This window comes from Galeopterus variegatus, unplaced genomic scaffold, assembly GCF_000696425.1.
Source record: "Galeopterus variegatus unplaced genomic scaffold, G_variegatus-3.0.2 Scaffold3069, whole genome shotgun sequence".
Taxonomy (NCBI): Eukaryota; Metazoa; Chordata; class Mammalia; order Dermoptera; family Cynocephalidae; genus Galeopterus; species Galeopterus variegatus.
Window position 1 is genome coordinate 268,503 of NW_007729180.1, and position 27,246 is coordinate 295,748.

A 27,246-nucleotide genomic window follows, 5' to 3' on the forward strand; every position below is an offset into this window, starting at 1 on the left:
CCCATTCTCTGCTGATATTCTTGTGGATCTGAGCCCTGGTTCTCTTTCTCTACTACACAAGTGCACTTCAGAAAGTTCACAGAAAAATAGAATTAAAAGGTAATATGAATGTTTCCATAAACTTTTTGACATATCCTCTCTGTTTTTTTTTCTTCTTATTGGATTTAGATGGATGGTCAATGTCTTGCATTCATTTCTCTTGTCTTGTAACTTTTCTCTCTTAGGTTCCATCTCATGCACATACAGAGGAAAGATGATGTGACCACACACAGGGGAACACCATGTGGGACACCAGAGTGACGTATCTACAAACAGAGGAACGTGTGTGGCTATGAGAAGCTGACAGAGAGGCCTGGAACAGATCCTTCCCCAGTGCTTCAGAGGGAGTGTGGTCCTGACTTCAAACGCTTCAGTGGGAGCATGGTCCTGACTTCAAACTTCTTGGTCTCCAGAGCTGTGAGACAACCCACTGTTCTTGTTTTATGCTTCAGAGGGAGTGTGGTCCTGACTTCAAACTTCTTGGTCTCCAGAGCTGTGAGACAACCCACTGTTCTTGTTTTACACCAGAGAGTGGTACTTTGTTATGGCAGACCTAGGAAACTAATACCAGTTTTGGTTCCTGTTTTTGCTGTAAACTATGAGAAATTTCCTTGACTTTCTCCTCCAGATTGGCAGCTTGGGCTTTAGCCCTGTTCTTTCTGTTATTTAGAACATACATTGATTTTTATTATTTTCTTTTGTAATCATATTTTAAATGTCCATGAGAATTCTATTTGTTTCTTTCTGACAAAAACTGTTCTAGATTTTGAATGAGGATAATCAGATTTTTAAAGTGTCTTTTTTTCTTACAGGTTCAGTTGTTCTGTTGGTTTATTCTGTTTCTATTCTCTTCTTTATACTGATTTAAAGAGTGACGGTGATCAGATCATACATACTTTTGAGCAAGAGACATTGATAGGTTTATAAGGTCCTGTGTCTGTGTGGCTGGTGTGAGACAGCTTGGTGGAGATGATTCTCCTTGATGGCAGGGCTGACTGTGGCCTCCAGGAAGCAGATGGCCTGGAACAACAGGCAGGCTTCCCTCCCTGTGGCCTGTGGGGTGCAGGGGAGGCAACTGCCAGAATAAGGAGGGTTTACTTGGGGTCGGAGTGCTTCAGCTCATTTTCCTCCTAAGCAGAACTGCTTTGCCTTTCTCCCTTCAATGTCTAACATGCAAGTAGAGGGTTAATTAATTTTTATTCCTTGCTCTACCACTTAAAGAATGCATTGAAAAAAACTTGTGTAGTGGAAAAATATTTTTGAAAGAAATTATTATTGATTTTTTTTCTTCTTTGTCATTCTTGTTGTATTTGGCTTTCTGCCCATTGAAGCTCAGGCTTCTGCTGCTTTAGAGGCAGGCAATGCACCACCAAGAATAGGAAAGTCATTGCTCAGCTTGGCTTTCAAAAGAACGTAGCATTAACGAAATAGAGCTTTCATCTGTCAGAGAAATGGGTTTTTGGAAGAAGGAAGAGGATTGTGGTTCCAAATAATTAAACTTGGGGGGCTTTGAACCAGCTGTCATGAAGGGCTAGTAGAAGGATGTGGTAGAGCGATAAAGACTCCAGATCAGCTTTAGGATTCCAGAACACAGAGGGATTGTCCTCACTTCCTCTCAAGAATTCAGGGTTTGGGTATAGCTCTCAGTATCATGCTCTCTGCCAACATGTGACAGTGCACTAGAATGAAATGGATGGTATGGTGCATGGGATAGGGCCTCTTAGGTCCCTGCAGCCTGCAGATGTGTAGAACCTGAGTAGAGCTGGGTCAGATGGAGGGTGGCCTTACCATGCCAAGAGACCAGATAGAGACATGACAGCTGTGAACACTATATCCAGGGGTCCAGTGAGACCAAAGCCTCCTTTTAAAGATCCGCTACATTCCACCTGAATGCAGCTGAAGCTGGCTGAGAAAGGCAAAGCTTCTGATGATTCCTCCCCCAGTCATGACTTTCCCCAGTATCAACATGCCATCCTGGGAAAGGAGGAAAATGGAAGAAATTCAAGCAGAGCAATTTAAAAAGGAAGAAGAAAACCAATCCTGACATGGAATTTGATTCCTGAACTGACTGAGTTTGAACTGGGAATTTACTGAGTATTTACCTATAAGAGACCAAGTTCTGGATCAGAAGAAATATATCTTTAATTGGTGGGCCCAAGGGCTCACTTATGTCCAGAGGCATCAGATTTACGAAAGAGGGCCTGTACTCTAATTTCCTTGGATGTCTCCTCTCTGCAGGATGGCTACTCCTGGGCACTAAAGGAGTGTGCCCACTGGAGGCTGCACACCTCTTGCCATCTGGGTTCTCGAGACTGCACTGTTCTGGGCACAAGTGGTTCTGAGCCTGTTTCTAAGGCCTGTGGCAGGCATTCCCTTTTGATTCCTTTTCCTGGGGCTGCCCTCCTGTGGCTTAGAATATACCCTTAGGGCTGAGGGGTGGCCAAAGAATGGCTATTTTTGTAGAGCGAGTTGGACATGTGGGCTTTGATGTCCACCCGCATGTGGCCACAGGCTGTAGAGGTTCAGGCAGAACAAGTGGGAAGAGGGCAGGGGTGGGCTGCAGGCTGCTGTACTGTTCCCACTGCCGCATCAGCTGTAGAACTCTAAGGAGGAACCCTACCTGCAAACCTGGCCCTGTAGGTTGTGATGAAGTCTATTTATCAAGGTAGGAGGATAGAATGAATTCAGTAGTTTGACAACTCAACTTATAATTTCTAAACACTTAGACATATGCCAACAGGGCCTTCATTTGCCCTCCTTCCCTGGGCCCGAATGTGTTAGGAGGTCAGGAGCCAGCCTGCAGCTGGCTCTGGAAGCAGTACCCTGGGCTCTGCTGAGCTAGTTAGAGAGAGAAGGAAAATTCCATTAATGCGACTTGCACTGTAACTGTATGTTTGAAACCTGCTACATATGCCAGAGTATCTGAGATGATTTCTATTACTACAAAAAGTTAAAATTTAATTCTTGGAGCAATGTTAAGCAAAGAAAGAATACCTAGCAAGCCTCTGTGCTTCACTGACTTTTACATTTGTGAGGGGTACTGGTGAGGGACAGGCCATGGGGAGGGGAGGGAACACTGTGGCTCCCCGTTAGCACATGCACCTGCGAGCCCAATTCTCTCTCGCTCCTCACAGCTGCCCCACAGTCTGCCTCTACCCACAGGTGATCGGACCTGCTTCCTCTCCTCTGGCTCGTATTGCAATTATTCTTTCTCTCACTGATACTTTTGTCTTACCCCTCACATTGCTCAGTTTCTGCCTTGTGTGCCACTTCTGGAAGGCCTTGGATAAGTTTTCCAACCAATCCAGTGAAGCCTGCTCCCCTGACCTGGCTCACCTGAGCTCCATGAGCAGGACCTGGGCAGAGTCTTTGTCTCTTGTACTAGTTCCTATGGATGGAAGAACAAGCCAACATGCAGGAGGAAGACACGGCAACAGCACACGTCTCGGTGTTGCCACAGAGCTCTGCAACTGAAGAAAGCTGGAGCAGGAGGACGTCCTCCAGCTCACTTTTGGGTCAGAAGCTGCAACCTGGGGAATCCGGGTCTCTGCCGCCCAGCCAGCATGAGGCTTTCCTTCCCGATGGGTGGCCTGGGCCTTGCCATTGAATTATGTGACAAGAGTTCACCTTGTCTAATTTTTATGGGCACTCCAAGAAACAAAAACAGACTTTTTTTTTCTCTTAAGAATATTTCCAGTTGGATCTACCCCGAGAAGTATTAGACCAAAAAAAAAAAAAAAAAAAAAAAAAAAAAAAAAAAAAAAAAAAAAAAAGAAAGAAAGAAAGAAAAGAAAGCATCATAACCACTGCTTGGTTATTTCCTTGAAGGAAGGAATGAAGGTCTCAGCAAAATCAGTGCTTCTCACTGTAGATACTGCTCCTGGATCCAAATAAGTAATCTGAGCAGAAAACAATAAAGCCTGATTACTTCAGCCACAGACAAGCTAATCAAAGTGTCTTTTCTAATATCACTCATCTATTTACATCGAGGGGAGTGTGTACATTACTATTTTATTTTATGTTTGCTCTAACTTTGCAAGAATATTGAAATAGGGAGTTGTCTCACTTCTTTTTTTTTTTTGTCCTTTTTTTTTTTCGTGTCCGGCAACGGGATCGCAACCCTCAGTGTTGCAGCCGCACCTCGCTCAGCCAGTGAGCGGGAACCGGTCTGTATGTGGGATCCGAACCCTCGGTGGGAGCGCCGCCGCGCTCCCAAGCGGCGCACTATAGCAGTGCGCCACCGGGCCGGCCCCAGGAGTTGTCTCACTTCTAAAGTCTTTTTTCAGTCATATATGTGGCTCTCTCTGAGCACAATCTCACCTACTACACATGTGATCCTGAGCAAAGTCCACCCACCTCTAAAGACATCAGCATAGACTCAAAGCCAGGCTTTGTCTCTTTCTCACTTCTGTTATTCCTACGTATCCACTTTCTTTCAAAAATTACTTGAGGCAATTTGCAAGCAAATCTTACACACACACACACACACACACACACACACACACACACACACAGAAATCCGGTATCAAATTATACATATATGCTATACCATGGAAATTGGGTTCTGATGGACAGCCCTGCAGCCAACTCTGTTCTATTTCTGAGGCAAAGTAATAGAGTAATGTGGGACTAGAGACTTTCAAACTGCCCACTGTCCTGCCCTTTGTGTTAAGTTACAGGCCTTTCTGTCCTCTGACTCTTTGCTCAGGTCCTGTCTCAGCTTGGCACCATCAAACTACTGCTGGCTGACTCCCTGACACAGATTCTCGTTTTTGTCATTTCTTCAAATATGAAACACTCAAGGCTTCACTGGAACACCACATGTAAGGCTTAGGTTTCATAACTAGACTGTGAGATCTGTACATATTCTCCAGGATTGGTATGTGTGTCTACTCTCCAGTTCTAAGACCATAATCTCCATTAAGCTCACTTGCACACCCAAGCCTTGCCCTCAAGCATGGATTTTTGGCCAACTCCCTGGAAACCCATTGCTCCACCAGCTTGGGTTCTAGTTGGTGTTTAGAATCTAGACAGCCCTGGATTCTTATAGCATCTTGTTGTTTGTTAGAAATGGACAGAACTCACAGATCGATATTATTACCTTAGTAAGAGCTGGGCTCCTTGTTAGAGATGTTGTTATCTCCTAGATTGTGGTTTTAAAAATGATTTTAATTGTCATTGATAATGCAAATGACTCCAGAAAGACCTTCTGTTTTTCCTAAAACATTCTTTTATTGCCTTTCTTCCTTCTATATACAGAATAAAGTTCTTCTGTAGTCATCTTCTTTCCTTCTGCCTTTTCTTCTTTATTTTCTACCACTGCCCTAAAAGAATCTATGCTCTATTTAGCTGGTCTATAAATGACACCCTTCAAATATTGTACTCAGTCCCACCACAGCATTTTCCTTAGCTACTACCCTTTTCTGAAAAACTTTCACCTCTTCTTCAAATATGCACAGGCTTGTGTGAACACTTCCTCTCCTGATCTATTAAGTTCCTATTAATAGATATGTGCATATTTATTCCATACATCCAGTAAATATTTACGATGTGCAAGTACTAGGAGCCAGTGATGCAGCATTGAATAAATAAATAAAACAGTCCTCCCTATGCTTATGGACTTTAAATTCTAGTATCAATACTAGCAATGATTAGAAAAAAAAAGAAGAGTTGTTGATTGAGAAGGGAAGTAAAGAAGATAGCAGAGCTGGAGCAGATACTTTAGCAATGAAGCCTCGGGTAAGGAAATATAGCTAAATATACCCAAGCCTTGGGTCAATATTCCTGTCTGCTGGGAGGGGAGGTGAAATTTGGGTAAATAGCAGAGAGTTCTGTTAAGTTCCCCATGCTCTTGTATGATGTTAACAGGTGTAGAGTAAATGTTGCTGAACCTTGGTACTGGGAAGAGGACTGTGACCATATTTTCTCCTTAGCTAAATACTAGCCTGACTTTAATTAAAGAAGGCTGAAGAGCCATAAGAAGGAGATCCGGACATAGTATAATTATATCCTAGAGCACAGAACCCATAGAATAGTCCAGTTAAGGAGTAAATGTACAGAGTCAAGTCACATCTTAAGGGTGGGAAAGGGACAGAGCAAGCAGTCTTCACAGGTTGGACAGACAGATGAAATCAGGGCACCAGAGTGGTACGCAGAGCAAAGCTGGGAATGGTTGAAAGAGCATCAAAAAGAGCCATCGATCCAAGTGTGTGGACTCCACAATTCTTAGACACATAGGGAACCATTGCTAAGTCTTAAGTGGTGCAGTTTTATCAGTAACTCCTGGGTGGTACTGGAGGACTAGAGGGATTGGTTAATTGTACCCAGGGGTGTTTGGGATGAAGAATTCAGGCTCTAGTTGGACTGTGGAGGAGCTAATTAACTTGGCTGCAGTGAAGCAAGACCTGGAATGAGAGTCTGAAGTCCAAGGCTCAAGAGTTGTGGTAAGGTTTGGATAGAGAACAGGGTGTTCCAGACTTTCTGAGACCATGGTCCAGAGTGACTGGTACAGAGGGGTGAAAATCTCTCTCAGGAAGGAGGGATATGTCTCACCTCCCTTCACAATACCAGGCCATCTATGATTGGATGTCCTTTGGGAGGAATGGAGGCAGATTCAAAAGTCCAAAGACATGGTCAGAACACAGAAAAAGGGGGTCTCAAAGCCAAGGCTATCTCAGGAACCCAGAGATCTCAAGATGCCAGGGAGAACTAAAAAAGAACAGGGAGGCACCCGCAGAATAATTGTATGATTGCTAATTTAGGAATTAACTTTGTCAGTACTATTCTGAGTAGGGAGCATCACGTTGAGTTAAAGATCATACCCATAGGGAAAGGAAGAAAGAAATAGTTGCCAGTGAGCAGAACCTGACAGGGAAAAGGAGATTGTTGCAAACAAATGGTAAGAATTTATTTATCAGATGTAATTCCCCAGGAGGATGGAGACCTGAGACAGCCAAATGACCTCTGGAGCTGAGCAATGGAGAGGGGTCTTCAAAAGCAGAGACGGGCAATTAACAATTCTGCTTAGCAGTATCTCTGTCTGTTTTAGAACATTTTTCCTTACATCAAAAAAATCTTCTGGGCTACTTTGATTAGTTTTTTAGACACTTGAGTTGTGTTTTCTTTTTCATTCTCACACTCTATAGATTGGGGCATCATTTAGAAGTTTGACAGTTTTTTCCCCTAAACATTTTGTCCTTTTGTGGTTGTCAAATATTGAATTAGATCTTGTTATAAACAGACAGAAGCTGGCATTGTTGACATTTCCCTTCGTTAGTAAGTAACTGAAAGCTGACATTTTCAACCTATCCACTCTAGTTTGGTCTAATGATAAGAACACGGAGTGGGAATGAGGCAATCTGTTTCCTTTTTGGCTCTTATTAGAATTCCCTGTGAAACATTAATTGACAAAAACTACATCACTTAATGGGTGCCTAAGTTTCTCTTCAAAGGAGAGGAAAAGAATATTATTGATTAACTCTAGGATTTAGTCTTAATGAATGAAAGAAGGCATTGATTACATTCCTAAAGATTACTGATTAAACCTAAGATTTGAAATCTGAATGAACAAATAAAGACATGGATTTGAGTTATGATTTTGCCTCTTATTAATTATGGTAGTCTCTTAATTTCTTTGCTTTACATTCTCTTTATTTGCAAAATTGGAAAAATAACCATGGCTACTTTACCTACTCCAAAGGATTATTGAAGGGTCAATTAGATAATGTAGCAAAGGGCTTTACATACTGTGAAGTGCTAGACAAATGTTAGTTTTTACATTGTTAGTTTTTATATTACATACTACATAGGTTTGATGAAATGGTTATTTGGCCAGACTAATTGAAGAACTTCTGAAATAATGTGAAGTTCAGGCAAGATTTGTGGTTGAAGTTGTAGAGAGCTTCAGTCCTATTTCACTCTCCTGGAACTCATCTGTAGACTAAATTGTTGAGTGAATATTCTAACCTAATTTCTTCAAAAGTTTGGAACTACAATTTCAAAATCTCAATGATAGAGAATTATGTGGTTGGAGATTAAGGCTGAGAAAGCAAATACTTTGATAGTTTGTATACATCAATTTTTTTTTTGAGGAAAAAAGGAGGTAAGATTTGAAAGCTATTGCTTGAAGATCATGCAAAATCCATGAGAAAATTAACATGGATAGAAAAGCGGGGTATGAGCAAAATCGTCCCACTTTACCCTACTAAAACTCCAGGCTTTGGAACTTGTCCAATAGAAGCTGGACTGAAAAAAAGAGAGGATGATCAGTACCCAATTCAACTTAGAGGTGAAAGTGAACAAAACCCCCAAAGTTCTTCTTACTTTACTTTCTACATTAAATTCATAGTTCGACTGGTCTCTTTTTCCATGGGGAGTCAATTTCTTGCCTTACCGATTTTGATTAAATTTAGGATTACCAATATTGGGTCAAAACTCACATAGAAAGAGTTTTGTGTAAAAGAGATTATCATTTCTTTTAAATTCTGAGTAAGGCAAGGTACCCCCAACTCTCATTGGAATTTACCTAAGCAAGATGTTAAAATTTTTAATGCCAATTAATGTCATCAATAAGGTGCTAATAAAAGCTAATGATTCATTCTAGGTGTCAAGCAATGATCCTCAATCTGTTATCTTCTGTGCATTAATAAAGTAAAGCTTCTATGCCCCCCAAGGAGAAAGACCCTCTCTTCTTCCAGGCTAGTCAGCCTAAGCCTCCATCCATGGCCTTCTGAGCAGAGGGCTGGCTGGATCTCAGCCCTACTCCTACCCCTCCACTGGGCACCCTTGTGCAGGCCCAATCTGTCTGTACTAGGCAGCCCTGGAATGATTTTGTTTAACTCAGTGTCCTGAACATGTTTTGAAATGCTACTTGCTGTAAGAATTGGTAAAAGCCAGTGATGCTTTCAGCTGCATTGCTGTTTGGGGAAGAAGTTATTGTATTCTCTGAAGAAATTTTTTTTATTTGAACTTAATTTTTTGTTAAGCGCTAAAGAACGCATCTTCATTGAGTAGAAAGGGAGGTAGAAATTTGCATGAAATAGTGGGAATCCTTAGCTCTGGGTCCTTATTCCAATTTTCTGTGTAAATTTTGGAAAACTGTTTAATCTATAAGCCTGAATCCTCTCATTTGTACAAATGCAGACAGTAGCACTTATTTTATAAGCTTGAAGTAAGGATTAAATAGGTTAGGAATATATGTAAATTTCCTAGCCCAGTGTCTGATTCATAGCAGTAGACATTTAACAGTGGTTAATTTCCTCCCCACCACCATGGTGTGAACAGCATGGAATGGTAAGCCAGCAGCCCCAGATTCTAGTAGTAGCTGTTAAATTTATTAGTTGTGACACTGGATAAGTCACTTAGACTCTATAGCCTAGGTTTCCTGTTTTATAAAAATGAGAGGTTGAACTGTTTCTAGCTTGATGAGTTTATGTTTATTCACACATTTTTTTCTGATTCTATTCTAAGCCTAAATTTAGCAAAAAGTTATATTTGTTATCCAAGAGGGACTGACTTTCACAAACCATTGGCATCAATTCTTTCCCTCACTCTTAAGAGAGTCAGCAAGCTCTGCACTCTGTCCCTTGGAAGAACAAAGAAAGACACTGTAAGTAAATCTTTAGAAGGCATTCTACTTCCATGCAATAGTGATTCAATTCTCTGTAATTGAGAGGTGGAATTTTATCCATTTTAGCATGGGCTATGCTTTATACTTCTGGACTATAGAACCAACTCATGAGGATTTTCCATTTGGTGTGTAGACCCTCAGGGGATCTTCTGTAGTTCAAGTGCCTACCTCGAGGTGCTTGGCAGCCTCCACACTATCCATGCCTGGTGCTATCCATGCACAGGGGCATTTCTAGGCTAGTAATGGTCTTGGATGAGGAGTCACAGAATTCAAACTGATGTGTCCTTGGACATAGGATTTCTTAGAAAATAAATGAATGTTTGTAGCTTGTGAGTTAATTTTCCCCAGTGTGGATATCCTTATTTTAAGAATTCTGGAAATCAGTGGAAAATAGAAAATGTCAGTCCTCACTAGTGGTTGTGTACAAGAATTCCATGTGTGACAATTAAACCTCTAAGTTTTAGAAGTCTTTGAGGAATCGTGAAGATCTATCTGAGGAAGATTGGCAGTGTAAAAATAATTTCTCTGCCATCCAAAGACCAGATAGAGGTGGATTCTGAAAAATACAATGAACTTTCAAAATTGAGTGGACTGCTGAATTGATTCTGAATACTTAGCAAAAGGAACCATGATCTCCAGGAACCAGTGCAAATTCTCCAAAAATTAACTTTGTTTTTATGGTTGTCAGAGTCATATATTAGGGCCTGAGCACCTGAAATATTGGATGAAATATTTTATGCCATCCTTGTGGATAAGTTGGAGAAACCTGGGTAAGATTGCCTTAGTCAAGTGAATTTATAGACATTGAATAGTTACCTCAATGAACATAAACTTTTACAGAATTCTGAAGACCTGAAAAACATGATGATAGAACTTTAAATATTTAGCCTAGTCCAGAAGAGAAAAAAGTTTTTCCACCTTGGAAGTGATAGGCATGTCAGCTCTTTTCAAATATTTTTAACAGCTTGATCATTGAAGAGGAATTACACATTCCTTGTATCTCAAGTAGAACAATTTTGATCAGAAAAGCAGACTTTTCTTAATACAAGGGAAATTTCTTTTCAAATATTTTTAACAGCTTGATCATTGAAGAGGAATTACACATTTCTTGTATCTCAAGTAGAACAATTTTGATCAGAAAAGCAGACTTTTCTTAATACAAGGGAAATGGTTTCTGTCAAGTCTGATGGAATAGGCTGTCTTTTGAGGTAGCAAATTTACTTTCCTGACAAGTTCAAGCACAGGCTGGTTACCCGTCCTGGACATTGTCTAGTGGTAGTTTGTATTGACAAGGAAGTTTTGCAAGATACTTTCTTCTGGTCCTTTTTAAACTTTTAGATGATGTGATAAGGCTGAAGAAGTAAGTTCATGGCCAGGAGCAAACAAACATCTTCCCCTCTGTCATGATGGCTAAAGAAGTGTATTATGTTTTGACACACAGAAAAGGCTTATATTCTTTAGTGCCATGAATTCAAGATGAACCAGAAATAGGGAAACCTTTTAAAAGCCACAGATAACAAGAAATTTCTAAAGGCATTACATCATGATATAAGCCACCAGTAAAGGGGAACATTTTGTTTTTCTTTAATCAAAAGACAGAAGTGTTTCTCAAATGTATCCAATCTAATTCATTTTATCTTATATTCTAGTAGCAGTTTGTCTGAAAACTAGATCCCTTTGCTAGTATAAGTAAATCTTTTTTTAGTGTTCAAAATTATCCATGAGTTTTTCTTTTCTTTCCTAGTTAGATTGTCAAAGATTTTGATCCCCAGTTTAGGAAGTTGGTGGATTTTTAACTCTTTGACTATGTAACTTATATTTAAAAATATGGCTTAGAATACCATGACGCCCCAGGACCATATTTGCATTATAACTCAAATCAAATATTTGAGAAATAATACTTATACATACACATTAGTATCATACCCTGAATTTTTAAACTCAGTTCAAACCAATTCATTAACTAAACACTGTTCATGCCCCACTAATTTCACAGGATTTTTAGGTCAAAAGGCAGTGCTCTCATCAGTAGTTGTTAGTCACTGAAAACTCAAATAATGGCAGAATAAATGAGAGAATTCAGATCTTACCATATGGGACATTTGATAAACTTGCTATAGAAAGATAATTTTTTGCATGTATATTGTATGAAGAGTTCTGGCATTTGCAATACTCTTACATATTCCTCTTCAGTTCTTTTCTTCCTGTCTTTGCAGCCTCCCCTCCCTCTCTTGCTACGGAAAACCACACTCTCCAGCAGCAGCCTCTTGAAACTTGAAAGGCTATGAGATATATAGATAGACTGCATTTGTTCTGTGTATCTAGAGAAGCAAGCTTTAGCCTAAAGCATGTCTGTTTATGAGCACAGTCAGGTGACTGCCGTGATAATGGAATTGCTGATACACTGCTCAGAGCTGCTTGGGTAACCATTCTTTTATTATCAGGAAGGCAAATGCAGTTTTTAAGATCAAAGTGGACACCTCTTGGAAGTTACATTTATTACAAAAGGCTAAAGTGTCTACATTCCTAGCAATCAGAGGGATTTAAAGCAGAAAGACAATAATATCCTACAGACAATGCAATTTTTGACAGGACAGCAACCATTTAAGTAGGTGACAGGAACAAGAGGTAACCTAATTCTGAAAGTTACTGATTCTTCCAGCTCTGGGGCAAATAACGCGCTTGATATTGTGATAGCCACAGCCGGGGTCTGCCTGACAAAAATTTCACCAGTCAGGCAGACCCCTGCACTCTCTGAGAATACTTTTATAATTTTCATGCTTGAGGATTCCTTTGGTCACATTTTGATCCCAGTATTTCAGAAAGTAGGAGCCCCACTCTGCTATCACAGTGAAATGAAAGCAAGGGGTCACTGTAATCAGGCACCATTATAGTATTTTGGGAAACCACCATGAATGAATCTTAGCCCTTAAAACATGGTAACCCCAGTGAGTAGCAACTGAACTGTGTGACTATTCTATTGTTTGCTGCCATCTAATAACAGTGCTACTGTGTTTAGGACCCTTTTTTACTCCCGCCACCTCTTTATCTATATTTTTAACATTTGAAACAGTTCTTTAATTTTTATTTCATTGTATTTGTATTTATTTTTAATTGACAAATAAAAATTTTATATAATTATAGTGTACAACATGATTTTTTGAAATAGGGACACTTTCTGGAATGGCTAAACCAAGCTAATTGGCATATGCTTTGCCTCTCACATATCACTTAAATCACCTTACCCTCTTTGCCTAGACATTCAGATGGTTACATTAAAGGAAGTCTGAAGAGCATCTCCCAGCTAGGCCTACTTCAAATGCTTATTAGAAGCTCCTTTATTTTTAATCACTAAAAAACTTTTCTAGTAGTTTTGAATATCCATGAAATTTGGCCAGAGCATTTGGGGAAGCAACAAAGGTCTTTTGTTTTTTTCTCTTAAAAAATTCTCCAGTAATTTGAGAGTCTAAAGAGGCCTAACTCCAGAAGCTCTGGATATTTAATGAAGGTGCTTTATTTTACAAAAGAAATGACTTCTCTCCCATCTTATCAGGCAAATGTCTTCTGAAATCCTTTTTGCTTCCCTAGGAGTTCATCTTCCTAGAGACTGCAATTGGAGAAAACATTTTCCTGATGATTATTACATGTTCATTGTAATTTAAAGTGTTAATGTCACAGAAGTGGTATTTTACTCAGTAACTTCTCTACTGCAAACTTTTATGACCCATATTATTGATGAAAAGACAGTATGGATTTTGATGCATTTTAAATGGACTCTTACAGACTGTGCAAAGCCTTGATCACAGACATTTTTCTTGCACTAAGAAAAAATATATATAATGGTTTTAAAATTATAAAGGTTTTAGTGAGATCAAAGTATGAGGAATATAATACGCCTTGGGCAATCTCTGGGTTAACTGCTGGAAAAAGTTCACATCCACCATTTTATGGTCTTGATAGTTTGCCAAATTAAGCCATATATATACTTTTTTTTCTTGAGATGCACAATTCCCATGTCTACACTAAAAAAAAATGAAAGAATTTAGTTTTGTAGAAATTAATCGATAGATTATGTTGTAAGTTCTTCTCTATAAAGTACTTAAGTTAGGGGCAACATTATCAAAGATTATTTACTCTGGATACATCATTTTGATTGAATTCCCCAAGTTTAAATTATGGGAGGACCTACTCAGGAGCACTGTCTTTCATCACAGACAATTCCTAACAGGGAGTAGGATGTAGATTTAAATACTGGTTCGTATTTTATATCAATCCCCAATAAAAGAAAGATAAAATAGTTAATTTCAGTAGTCCTTTTGGGAAAAGTAAAAAGAACAGAGAGAACGGGCAATAAGAAGAGAACATATAAATGGGGAACATGCATTCCTTCTCTTTGCATTTTCTGTTGACTATACATTTTCTGGATTCTTCATCTGCACACGTTCTCTCACGCTTAGCAAAATTTGAGGCGGGGTGATCCATGTATATTGGTGTAGCTTGTAATTTTCTACAGCGTGTAGGTCTGCCCTTACTCTGATATTTTGCATATTTTTGTCACCTGTTTTATTCTATTTTATCAGAGATAACTGTCCTCATAGGTCTCAGGTTTGACACATAAGGAATGAGTTCCCTGCCCTCTCTCCCTTGACCCTTCCCTCAGCTGCTACTCACTCAAAAGGGTCGCTGGGATCTGCCCTCTGGAGCTCTGGAGGGATGGGGATTCTTTTGTAGTACATTTCCCAGTCGAAGGCTCCTCGCATGGCATCCCCAGCTTGTGCCTCATACCCAAAGTGATTGTGGTCAATGACATCGATCATGGGACACACGATGGTTTTGTGGTTTAGTGCAATTTGGTCTGAAAAATGAAAGCACAAAATAGGAAATGACATGACTGCGTAGGTCATCTATCATTTTTCAGCAAAGAGAAGCCTACAGCCCCTAGTCATGCATAACACTTGCAGCCTTGGCTCCCTGTCCTCATCAGAGCACTTTGCAGGAATCTCTTTTGGAATGCTGGACTTAACGTGATGGGACAGTGATTAGGTGCAATTAGAGTTGTACTTTCTTTTAAGAAAGTTATGTCCCAGAGAGACTTTCAGAAGTCCATTTAGCTCTACTTCTGTCACATTTTTCCTCTGACCTGTCCCCAATCTGTCATTTTATCATGCATCCAACATGTGCAGAGTATAAGCGGTACTTGTGCTCCTTCAAGCATACAGCTAGAGTCTGCTGAGAAAATAGTGGCCTGCTTTCTGGAGGTTCCAAAATGTAAATATTTAACTTCATGGTTTTTGTAGCATCTAATCTTATAGGAGTCATAACGGCTGTCTCCCACTAAATGCTGACAAATCGTATGTAGAATGCTTTGCTCTCAGGTTTGCCAGAGATTTTGCCGAGTCCCATTTTGCCACTGTTCTTTGAGATTGGCTCTGTTTATCAAAACTTACATTTTCCTCTTCTCTCATTATACCCCCAAAAAATTAGGTGGCAAGAAACTACTGCTTATTACTACTGTTACTACTAAATTCTTCAGCAACTACTAAAGAGTGTGATTTATACTCATGCTATTTCTAATACTCTTAGCAACCCTATGAGGAGGCTATTATTGACACTTCCAATTTATATATAAGGAAACTGAGCTCAGAGAAGTTAAATAACTTGTCAAAGATCACTCAGCTTTTGAGAGCAATAACCAGGATGCAACCCCAGCATGACAGTGTAATTCCAAACCTGGCCTTTCCAGTTTGCCATGGTGCTTCTCGTGGTAGCAGGAGATGATTTTTTTTTCATATCTAGCACCTTTCTTTCTCATGTAGAGATTGTTATCACGATGACATTAACAGCCAGCATGGGCACCTGGAATTTGTATGCTTTGGTCACACAGAATAGCTACGTGTGCAGTATCTTTCTTCCCAAGAATATGCATTTAATCAATATTTATTATAACAAACCAATATTGTCTGACAGGCAGAAATTTGAAGTGTAATATCTGCTCTCTTGTTAATTGGAAGACCTTTGGATGTGGCAAGTGACATTAAACAAAGGAACAATAGATATAATTTAGAAATACTATGAAGGTTGGTGAATATCATATCACTTCCCCCAGTGATCCTGGAGTAAATGTAATCTGTGTCAGGGATAAAGTTCTTACAGTCAGGAAACTGTCTATTTGCTTCAGAAGTTTCTCCTAAGCATAGGGCAGGAAGCATATGGTTTTATTGACTGTAATAACAAGTGGCTCTATTTTGAGGACACCTGTAAAACAGGGTGTGGAAACCAGAGAATTCTGTGGAAGATCTCCCTTCCAGATGTACATGCTTTTTCCTTCCTTCCTTCCTTCCTTCCTTCCTTCCTTCCTTCCTTCCTTCCTTCCTTCTCAACAGTTATTTATTGAGTAGAAACTATGTGATAGTCACTTTTCTAGGTCCTGGGGATACAGCAGAGAATAATACCATAAAAATCCTTGTCTTCAGGAATGGAGCAAAGACAATTAATAAATACAATAAATAACTAAATGATACAGTCTTTTAGAAGGTGATAAATGAGATGAAAAGAAAATGAAACAGGGCAAGGGGAATGTGGAATGCTGGGGTGTGGAAAGGGTTGTAATTTTAGATAGCAGGGCCCCAGTAAGCCTGAGAACCTGGAGGTTGCCTTTATCTTATTTCAGCTGATTAGTAGCCAGAGAGACCCCAGCACTGTTGTGAGTTAATCTCCACCAAGGGCTCTATAAGTATCCATTTTCTCCTGGGCAAGCCTTATAATAGGTTTTAATCTTTATCTAAATGGTGTTTCTTCAGAGATGTCTTTGATAGAGGAGATGATTGTCCAAAATATTTCTTCTATCACCTCTGCATGTTGTTTTGGTATTAAGGTTTCAGTGACTTTCTTCATCAAATTCAGAATCAGGTTGATTTACAAGTTCCTTGACCAAAAAAGAGTCCCAAGGTGACCCAAAGAGAATGTGTCTGTTTAATTAACTGTCAACTTCCCTTCAAATCTCCTTTCAGCTCTCATCCAGCGGCACTAGCTTAGGGTGAAAGCAGCATGACTAATTTTTCATCCAAGGCTTGAGACTACATTTCAATTTCCAGGGATCAAACAAACAGACTCTTAATGGGAACTTGAAATTCAGGTATAATCCCATGGTGAAAAATGAACCAGGAAACTGTGCAGCTCCGCCTGTTTTTTCATTTTGGATGATGTGTCAAGACACTGATAGAGGAAAATAAAAAGAGATAGTGATGCTGAGCTTGAATCATTTCTTATCCATCAGGCTGCAGGAAATGAAATGCTTTAATGAGAAAAAGGGGGTGGTGGGTTTCTCTTATTCTCTTTCTCTTTTTCTTCCCCTATCATTTTTCTTCTCTTTTGGTTAGATTCATAGTAAATAATTAGAGACTTGATAATTGGTATTTAGGGATTGCTTTGCCTCATATTAAACTAGACTTTTTGCTGACTTTTTTAAGTACTCAACACCATATAGGTTAAATTTAGTTTGAGGGAATCTCACTGTTGCTGATGAAGCTCTAAATCATTACGTCCTTGGACAAGGTACTTTTAATTAAAGGCTTGGAGGAATCTCTGCCTGTAGGAGCACTGAAACATTCCCATTGATGAGGGTGGCCGGGCAGTTGTCTGCGCAAGGGTATGTGGATTGGGTGATGTTGTGGGGCATGTTAGGTGTTTTAAATCCTGTACAATTTCAATTGACTCCCCCCCCCCATCTTTTACTGATGGAGCTTTGCTGGTTCTAGTTGAAATCCTACACAGCAGTCCATAGCAGATCATTCCTTTTGAGACAGCTATTGTGAAGGCAGTTATTACTGGCTTTAGTTCCAAGGCCAGGGATTTATTTACAATAAAAGTTGATTTAGCAGAATCTGGGAGAATAGGAAAAAGTACAATATGTGTGAACCAAGAACTTTTTAGAGAGAGATTTTTTTCTCAGGCTTACAATTTATTTCTTATCCACAACTGGACTTTGTATCTAACTTCATTGTAAGATAAAATAAAAAAAGTAATGAAGCTTGACCTGAGCCACACCTGTTTTCTAGCTTCGATTACTTTTAGTTCTTTTGCGTTTCCCTAACAGTTCAATTGTGAGGTGACCGAGTCCTCTTCCTTCCCTCTTCTTAGCCATATTGAGAACATTAAGGACATCTCACCTGGATAGCAGCTCTGAATGTTTGAGGGGTTCTATGAAAATATGGGGGATTATATATGTAGGGATATAGGCTGGTGTTAGAAGTGGAAAGAATAACAAAATGAAATGGCATTAGAAATCCCAGAAAATGTCAAGGTGCTTATGCTTTGACTGTATCGTGGGGCTGAATACTTTTCTTTCGACATTTTTATCCTGTAATAATTATTTAAGAGAGAGAGAGAAAGAGAGAGAGAGAGAGAGTGTGTATTTTAATCTTACTGTAGTTATAGGTGACTATAACAACAGTTTGGGACACTTTTTTTTTTGGTGTTTACTCAGTGAATATATCTGCAATAAAGGAGGATGTCTAAGATAATAGAAACCTTTTTAAAACCTAAAGTTAGATTGCAGTTGGCATTATCTAAAATGTCACTTTAAATGCAGTTTTCTAGTTATCTATTTGTCCTCAGCAGTGGTTAAGTTACAATTCAAGGCTCCCAATGGAAAAATTACAGAAGGGCTCTCTAGTCTTGGCTGATTGCAAAGTCAACGTAAGTAAACTGCTCTCTCCCTCTGAAGGGCTGTGATTCCCCAGGCCCCCAGGACGCCCTGCAGTGGTGGTGGTGGTACTCACTAAGGAGGGGCGGTAGCCAGTTCACATTGACCTCGCAGTGGGAGTCCAGGAACGTCAGGACTTCTCCTCTTGCCATAGATGCCCCCAGGAGTCGGGTCCGGATGAGCCCTTCCCTTTTCTTGGTACGAACAATCCTCACTTTAGAAAATCGAGCCATGTAGTCTTCTAACTTATCCTTCAAGTGTTCTAGGAAGGAAGTAGAGAGTGCACGGAAAGGACATAAAATATTAGTTGCAGCAGAATTATTTGTGGATGTTTGTATATAGAGAGTATGTGAATGATGAATCCCAGCATAATATTGGTAAAGTCCATGTTTATCTTCTCCTCATCTAGAGGAAAGATACTAATAAAATTTTATGCCTAGAGGTTTTTATACTTTATACTTCCCCAAATGCTTCACAAACTGCAAATATTGCCCTTTGTTTGAGCATAAAATTCACTGACACACCAGAGCTCTATCCTGCGGGTACCGTTGGTGAGTGGCCACCATATTTAATCCTGGCCAGTACTCGCCAAGATGGGCACCAGCCCTGTGGTTCCTGCTGTGTAAAGTCACATGAACATTCTGGCATATGGGCTCTTTCCAACTACAGGGCTCTTTAAAGCAAGGCTTTGCCTAGTATTCTGTGTGTTGAAAATAATGCATGTAAAACAACAAGAAAAATATCTGTCAAATCAACAAGAACCAAACAGATTTCCCCTACTGCAAAGTAATAGACTTGTGAGTAAGTTCAGCATCTGGCTTCGATTTGAAGAGGAAAGGTGAATGACTTGGTGTTAAAATAGACATGGAAAGGGAAGGCAGATGAAGTACTATATATGCATTGAACTTAACCTATTTAAGATTTGAAAATATTTCTTAGCTATTTAAATTGGAAAATGTTTTTTCCCCTAATTAAAAACAAACAGTGGGAACAAAATCAAATCGGATGACTTATTTACAGAAAAAAACCTTTCCTACTGGCTGTGATAAAATGCATCTATCTCTCAGTTTGTTTTATGACAAATAAGTGCATTTGGTGGCTTTCTGTGGGATGTGTACTTATGTATTTTACAAATTCTGCTTTCAGTCTCTTACATCTAGGACATTATGAGGGCTTTATTGTAATTTCTGACAGGTATAGCCTAATATTCAATAAAATAAAATCTTAGTATGCAGTACGCTCTGTTTTTTTTCCACTTTTTAAACTTTTTCTGTATGTTAGTAATCAAAGGCAATATTATTATTGTCTCCTACCATAATCTGTAGCAATAGGCATTCATGTAGGATTTATGATTCACTCCTCTTTGCTCACACCTTCCACCACGAAGGCCTCCTGGCTCCCCTGTGTGCAAGCTGCAAAGAAAGATTCCAAAGGACTGTATAACATCGCATCCCCTGTGAGTAAGGCTGAAGCTTTACTACCTTGTCAGACAAATAAAGCAGATACAAGCCACACAGTTACATAATCAAAGGCAATGAGTGATCACGATGAGGACGCTGTATGTGTCAGCATCTTGAAAGGCTCACCTTTTGTTAGGATTCCCCACAGTAATAAAGGTTTAAGAAAACTTTATAATCTCATTACAGTAATTTATTCAGGCATTGAAATCTTTCTGTATCACCAATTTACAAACAAGTAGCATTCAGTAAGCTTATTGGTAAATTGTTTTCTTGAACCATAGAACGTATTGTCTCATAGAAATAGTGTCTTGACAGTCATGGGGTGAAAATAGATTGCAAATATTGTTAAGCCCATCAGTAGTGTCCTCCCCCCCTCTTTAAACCTCTCTGTTCTTCTGTCACATGTACCATCTCATCAGTCCAAGATGCATTTCCTTCTTCCCTCACTGGCCCCCAAGAACTAAGCAATAACTCTTGGGGAAGGGGAGGAGTAATTATAACTGTATAAGACATTCTAGAATATTCTCACTTCCCAGGTGTTTCAAAGTGAGAATCAAAGGGTTGTTGGTCACCTGGGAGTGGTTGTCCCAACTTCAGATGCAGACTTCCGTAATATTTAGTTTATAGAAATTTTTTCTCTTCAGCTGGGGTTATCTCTACATGTTTTCTTTCCCTCAGTGCACTTTGTCTGATTCTGTATATATATTTTTAGATCCCATTTTAATGTACTAAGAAGACTATGGTGTGAATTCACTAAGCACAAGGGGTTTGACTCAAAATATAGTCCACTAGATGTTTAGCTCACTCCTCTTTGCTCACACCTTCCACCACGAAGGCCTCCTGGCTCCCCTGTGTGCAAGCTGCAAAGAAAGATTCCAAAGGACTGTATAACACAGCATCCCCTGTGAGTAAGGCTGAAGCTTTACTACCTTGTCAGACAAATAAAGCAGATACAAGCCACACAGTTACACAATCAAAGGCGATGAGTGATTAGGATGAGGATGCTGTATATGTCAGCATCTTGAAAGGCTCACCTTTTGTTAGGATTCCCCACAGTAAAAAAGGTTTAAGAAAACTTTACAATCTCATTACAGTAATTTATTCAGGCATTGAAATCTTTCTGTATCACCAATTTACAAACAAGTGGCATTCAGTAAGCTTATTGGTAAATTGTTTTCTTGAACCATAGAACGTATTGTCTCATAGAAATAGTGTCTTGACAGTCATGGGGTGAAAATAGATTGCAAATATTGTTAAGCCCATCAGTAGTGTCCTCCCCCCCTCTTTAAACCTCTCTGTTCTTCTGTCACATGTACCATCGCATCAGTCCAAGATGCATTTCCTTCTTCCCTCACTGGCCCCCAAGAACTAAGCAATAACTCTTGGGGAAGGGGAGGAGTAATTATAACTGTATAAGACGTTCTAGAATATTCTCACTTCCCAGGTGTTTCAAAGTGAGAATCAAAGGGTTTTTGGTCACCTGGGAGTGGTTGTCCCAACTTCAGATGCAGACTTCCATAATATTTATAGAAATTTTTTCTCTTCAGCTGGGATTATCTCTACATGTTTTCTTTCCCTCAGTGCACTTTGTCTGATTCTGTATATATTTTTTTAGATCCCATTTTAATGTACTAAGAAGATTATGGTGTGAATTCACTAAGCACAAGGGGTTTGACTCAAAATATAGTCCACTAGATGTTTAGATCAATTCCTCTAGTTTGAACTTCATGGTGATAATTAGCCTGCTTTGCCTCAGATAATGATCTGGTTGACTGCCTTTTGAGGGGTTCAGCCTCTCTTAGTAGTTCAGTTATAACATCTAATTACCCGTAACTCACAATGAAGGCAGGTATCATCAGTCTAATTAGCAAATTAGACTCTTGTACAAGGAAGTTACTGAATAAGAGAAGATGACTTTAAATTAAAAACATTTTGCATTTCTTTTGTATGATCAATTTTTAGATTCACTTCTAAAATATTATTAAAATGATTTTGGATTAATTCAAGCATAGCACCTTTGAAGATCACTTTTGAACTCATTTAATTTTAAATAGTACCAAGAGAATTTATGGCATTTTTATAAAACAAGCAGATTTCTCTAGTGACTGCGACATATTTGTAGAACCATTAAAATTTTTCTGGTCAGTAGCACTAGACTACTAGTAGATATATTACTATTAAGACCCACCAAGTAGTATCCCAATGATCTGGAAGAGTGAACACAACTTCAAAAATATATTTTTGCCAGGGTTTATTGTATCACGGTGAGGTAATAATAAAATAAAAAGTTATACTCAGGGAAATTTTGGTGTTATGCTCCTGTGAGCACTAAATTTAGCAGTTTTGCAGAATATGTTTTTCTCTTTTCTCAGATATTTCATTTATGCTGCATAAATTTATATGAAAAATCTGCCATTTATTAGTAAATTTAGTTTTTAGGGTAGCAACTGAATATTAAAATATAAAAAATCACTTTTAGTGATTTGCATGGTCAGAAGAGTCAAAGACATGAGTTCTAGATTTGCTGCTGATGGGCCACATGGCTTTGGCTAAGTCACTTCACACCACTCAGCCTCATTTTCCTCAGCTATGAGATGAAGGAAATGTGACTGGTCGATCCAAAATGTTCCTTCTAGTTTTGTGACTCTACAACTCCCTCGTGAAGTTTTACTTACCAAGCAGATCTAGCCCTCTCAAATACTTAGTTTTCTTAAATGCATCTTAATGGTTGATAATTTGATGTTTTTTTTTTTTTTTTTGGCTGCATCACACTTTCAAAAGTAAGAGTCAAATAAAAAAAAAGCGAATACATATCAGAGGCTTAGTCAAAAAGCAAACTTCAGAATATTTTCCTGAGTCAGTACAATGTCCATCTAATCTCCTGCAGTTCACTGTCTGTAAGACTGTCACTGATGTCAAAATAATGACTTTGAAGCAGTGGAAGTTCATCAAATATTTAAGTCTGTTCAATAAGTTATGCTTATTATGTCAGAAAAATATAGTAACAGAGTCTAGGAAGCTTTCTAGTCTACCTTTGAGGAATTGTTCCCAAGGGGGCAGACAAGCTAGTCACCGTAAGTATTACAGAGCATGGCTAGGGTATCCCAAGTGGAGGACTCACCAAAGGCCAGGTAAACAACAACCCCAGCTGAGCCTGGTCTTGAGGCCCAGCAAATTGTTACCCAGGTCTTTCTGTCTCCTTTGAATTCCCTAATTTAAGTCTCAAGGGGAAAGCAGGAAGGGCCAGAAGACACTATTGATTTAGAGATATGGATTTGTATATTTAAGTACACACCTATGGAGATGAAATTCCTTTGATGTTTACACTTTGGTGTTGGCAGACTTCAGCAGAACATGACCTTAAGATCATGTAAAATATGTGCTAGTTATTATGGGTGATGCTGAGTTATGTGTCCTGAAATATAATGGATTATACACACACAGAAAGATACATACCTTAAACTTTTCTGGTTAATCCTTACACAGCAAGAATATACTATTAAGTGCAAATCTAAGCACTTAATAGTATATTAACTTAGAATTAACTCTAATTCTGGATAGTTTGAGGTTTTAGAGTTAACAGAATTAACTCTAATTCTGGGTAGTTTAAGGTTTTACTACAGTGACAAGAGTACTTCACAATTAGAGAATATAAGATATTCTTCCATTTATTAATGAACTTGGCACATGTCATGTGTATTCTGACCTGAAGTGAAAATGTTAAGGATAATTGTCTACTTAGCAGGGCCTGTGGAGACTTTTTCTATATTCTTTACACAGGAGAAACATACAGATTTTAAGTCTCTAGTTGAATTCCAGAAAATTGTCAATCTTTTCGTGTCCTGGTTGACCACACTAAAATCTGTCCCTTTGATAGAGTTCAAATATAGACATTTCCATTTATATCTAGAGCATAAAAAATTCAAACAAGAAAGTAATAGAATTGAAGAAACAATATTCAATTGCTTCTATTATGATTTTGGCCGGGTTCTATCTCTGGATGTCCTATTTTACATTCTTTTAATATGCAAGGCATCTTTAAGTTATTTGGGAAAGATCTGAGGACACCAAACTTAAATAAATAGACAAAATATATTTCAGTTAATATAAAAAGAAAAGATATAATTAGAATGTCACACTTTTGTAACCCCTAATGAATTAATGGATCAAGCCATCATAGACTGCTAACATCACAGAAAAAGCCATAATCGCCTGATATGTGCCTCCTGTTATGGAAAACACATTACTGCTTAAGAAGTATTCTTATCTTTGAATCTGAATTTGATCATGCCTTTATCTCTAACTACTGACTTATAGGAAATAAAGAGATTAAATAATATTTTAAATGGCACATCAGGGATACACTCAGTAAAATCCAAGCCATGGGAAATTCTTTAGGACAAATAGTTTGATTTCTTCCAACAAATAAATTATAAAGAAAATAAAATGGAAGAAGACACTTAAGAAACATGTCAACCAGTTCAATGGGAGGACATAATATGAATCCTGATTCAAATAAACAATTGAGAGAGAAAAAAGTGGTGCCTGATATTTGCAAACTGGTGAGATGCTCACAGTTAGGTCATGCTCTATTGTGTCTAACAATCTCACAGAACTTACAGACAAGGTCACCACCATGATAAAGTGAGAAGAAAACAAGATTACTGTGAAGCCCACAATATACCAAATATGCCCCTCTTTCAGCTAAAATGAGTGACTTTATATCTTTAACCAATTGTGAACAGGACTTGAGAATTTTTTTTTTCCCTATGAGAATCCTTGACTCCATGCAATCATGGGAGAAGAAAATTGAACACCATTCTTCATGGCTTTTTTTCATTTCTGTGCATCTTGTGAGTGAGGCAATGACTGCCCTTATTTCAGACTATCATTTCAAGGATGTTTATATAGCAAACAGATGTGGCAGACAGACAGTATCTCTCTCAGAAACAAAGGGCAGGGTGGTTTATAGCCCCAGAAGCAAAGATAGTGTTCCTCCAGAGCAACGGGCAGGCATGCTTGCTGCTCATTAAGTACGATTTGGGTTCCTTAATTTCAACATCCGTTCCCTATAACATAACCTACCGCTGTATCCATCTGGGCACATCCACATTACCTCCATGTGACTTGGGGGCAAGGGAACTGATACAAACTGATCCTTCTGCTGCTTGCTAAGAGGAATAAAGTCCATTGTCTCAGATCCAGGAGTTTCATGTCTTCTGTCATTAAACAATGGCAGCCTAACATGTTAACTTGCAAGCAGAATAAAATCTCAGATTCTTTATAGGGTTTTACAACTAGGAGGGAAAATCTCTAATGAAGGACTGTTAAACACTCCATGGCAGTTTTGGAGTTCTTCTGATCAGGGTATTGATGGAATTTTGATGTATTGTCCTCTCAGAACATGGATACGGAAAATGTGGTATATCTACACAATGGAATACTACTCAGCTATAAAAACGAATGAAATACTGTCGTATAACTTCGTATAATGTATGCTATACGAAGTTATTACGGCTACAATTCAGTTCAACAAATAATTATATACAAAGATATCAAATCCAAGCTCTTACCATCACACACATGAAATACTACCATCTTTATTACCATTCACCAACTGGGAAACCTGGGCAAATTACCTAACTTCTCTAAATCTGCTTCCTCATTTGTAAAATGGGGGAAATAACACCATCACATAGAATTACTATGAGGACTAAATGAGAGGAGGCTTACCATAGTCCCTGAAGTATTTTTAGAAACCTTAACTCAATTCATAAAACACATATTCGGTATGCCGTTTCCCATTCCAAAATGTCTACGGGATAACATCAAAACTCTAGCATGTAAAGTTCCGGGGACTTCTGGGGAGCTGGTAATGTTTCTTGATCTGGGTCCTGGCTACATGAGTGTATATGGTTCGTAAAAATTCATTAAGCTCTACACTTATTTTATGTGCACTGTATGTATATTGTAGTTCAGTAAACCCTGTTACTCCCCTACTTTGGATATTTCGCACCTTAAAACCTTTCTTTTTTCTTTTTTTTTTTTATTTCTTGGTAACTGGGCGGTGCAGGGATTGAATGAAGTTCTTACAACATGCAAATGGAGGGGACATACTTGGGTGGGAGGGGGTTGAGGGAGGAGGGAGGGAGGTTTCAGTGATGGGACATAATAATCAACTACATTGTATATTGACAAAATAAAAATAATAATAATAATAAAAAAAAGAACTCATGTGGAAATCTGATCCCCAATGTCAGTGTTGGAAGCTGTTTGAATCAAGGGGGCTGAATTCTTATGAATGGATTAATGCTTTCCCTAGGTGGGGCAGGCAAAGGGTAGTGAGTGAGTTCTCACTGTATTAGTTCCCCTGTGAGCTTGTTATTTAAAAGATCCTGGCACCACCCCTCTCTTTCTTTTGCTTCCTCTCACCATGTGATCTGCTTGTACCCACCGGCTGCTGCCACTTTCCACCATGAGTAGAAGCAGCCTGAGGCCCATGCCAGATGCAGCTGTCCCATAACCATAAGCCAAATAAACCTCTGCTCTTTATAAATGACCCGGTCTCAGGTATTCCATTATAGCAACACAAAATGGACTAATACAAGCATAGAGAGAAATCTACAGGAGGCAGATGTTGTGTAATTCCACGTGCCAGACTAATTCTTAGCCCAGGCACAGCCTAGCTCTGGCTCCACTGAGCTTCACTTCATCGCTCACTTCCTTCTTGTTATTTTCTCCTCCAGTTAAATCCTTTTAGTAACTGAAAATGTCTCTGTCCTATGTAAAAATTTCATACTGAGGAATAGTGAGCTATATTTACCTGCAGAATTCTGATACTTTTCTATGTTCAGCTCCTAGAGCCCTATATTTTGAAGTAGAAAATGGGAATGGGTTATATTTCAAGTCAGGCGAGGCTGGATACTAGGCAGATTCCTTAGGTCATCCTCTCTCTTTCCTTCTCTTCCATTCTGTCTCTCTGTCCCTCATTATTTGCTTAAAAACAATTGAGTTATGAATTTTCAGAATTTCTTTTATTGTGTAACATTTTCAGAGTAACACAAAAGAAACAAAACATCAAGTCTTAATCTAGACCACAGCACCTATTCACTCACCCAGGTAATGACCCTTATATAGTAGTGAACAGCATCACTAGTGGAAAGCTCTTTTCCATGATTAGGATTGTACATGGGTGTAAAGTTATCCCTCTGTGAAATGTCCATATATCAAAGATTATTTGTGCAATACTTCATGAATAAATGCCCAAAAAGTTAAAAAAAATTATATGTTCCACCATACATAGAAGAATTAAAAACTTTTCCAAAAAAACACACAATGTATAAGAGGTGGGGAGAGAGAGATCTGCAGTTAAAATACTTATTTTCTGTATCACCTTTTATATTCATAGAGTATTT

At 38.8% G+C, this 27,246-nt stretch overlaps 1 protein-coding gene across 1 annotated transcript in view; it reads right to left on the reverse strand.

The window, feature by feature from the left end:
• LOC103599726 (polypeptide N-acetylgalactosaminyltransferase-like 6) overlaps positions 1-19,817 on the reverse strand; it is a 207,824-nt gene extending 188,007 nt beyond the window's left edge. The window contains exons 1-3 of the mRNA XM_008583880.1: positions 19,745-19,817; positions 18,448-18,771; positions 14,339-14,522 (exon numbers count right to left, since the gene is read on the reverse strand). Of these exons, the coding sequence (XP_008582102.1) occupies positions 14,339-14,522; positions 18,448-18,771; positions 19,745-19,817 (581 nt within the window). The remainder of the gene's footprint in view (positions 1-14,338; positions 14,523-18,447; positions 18,772-19,744) is intronic.
• Between the last annotated feature and the right edge of the window lie 7,429 nt (positions 19,818-27,246).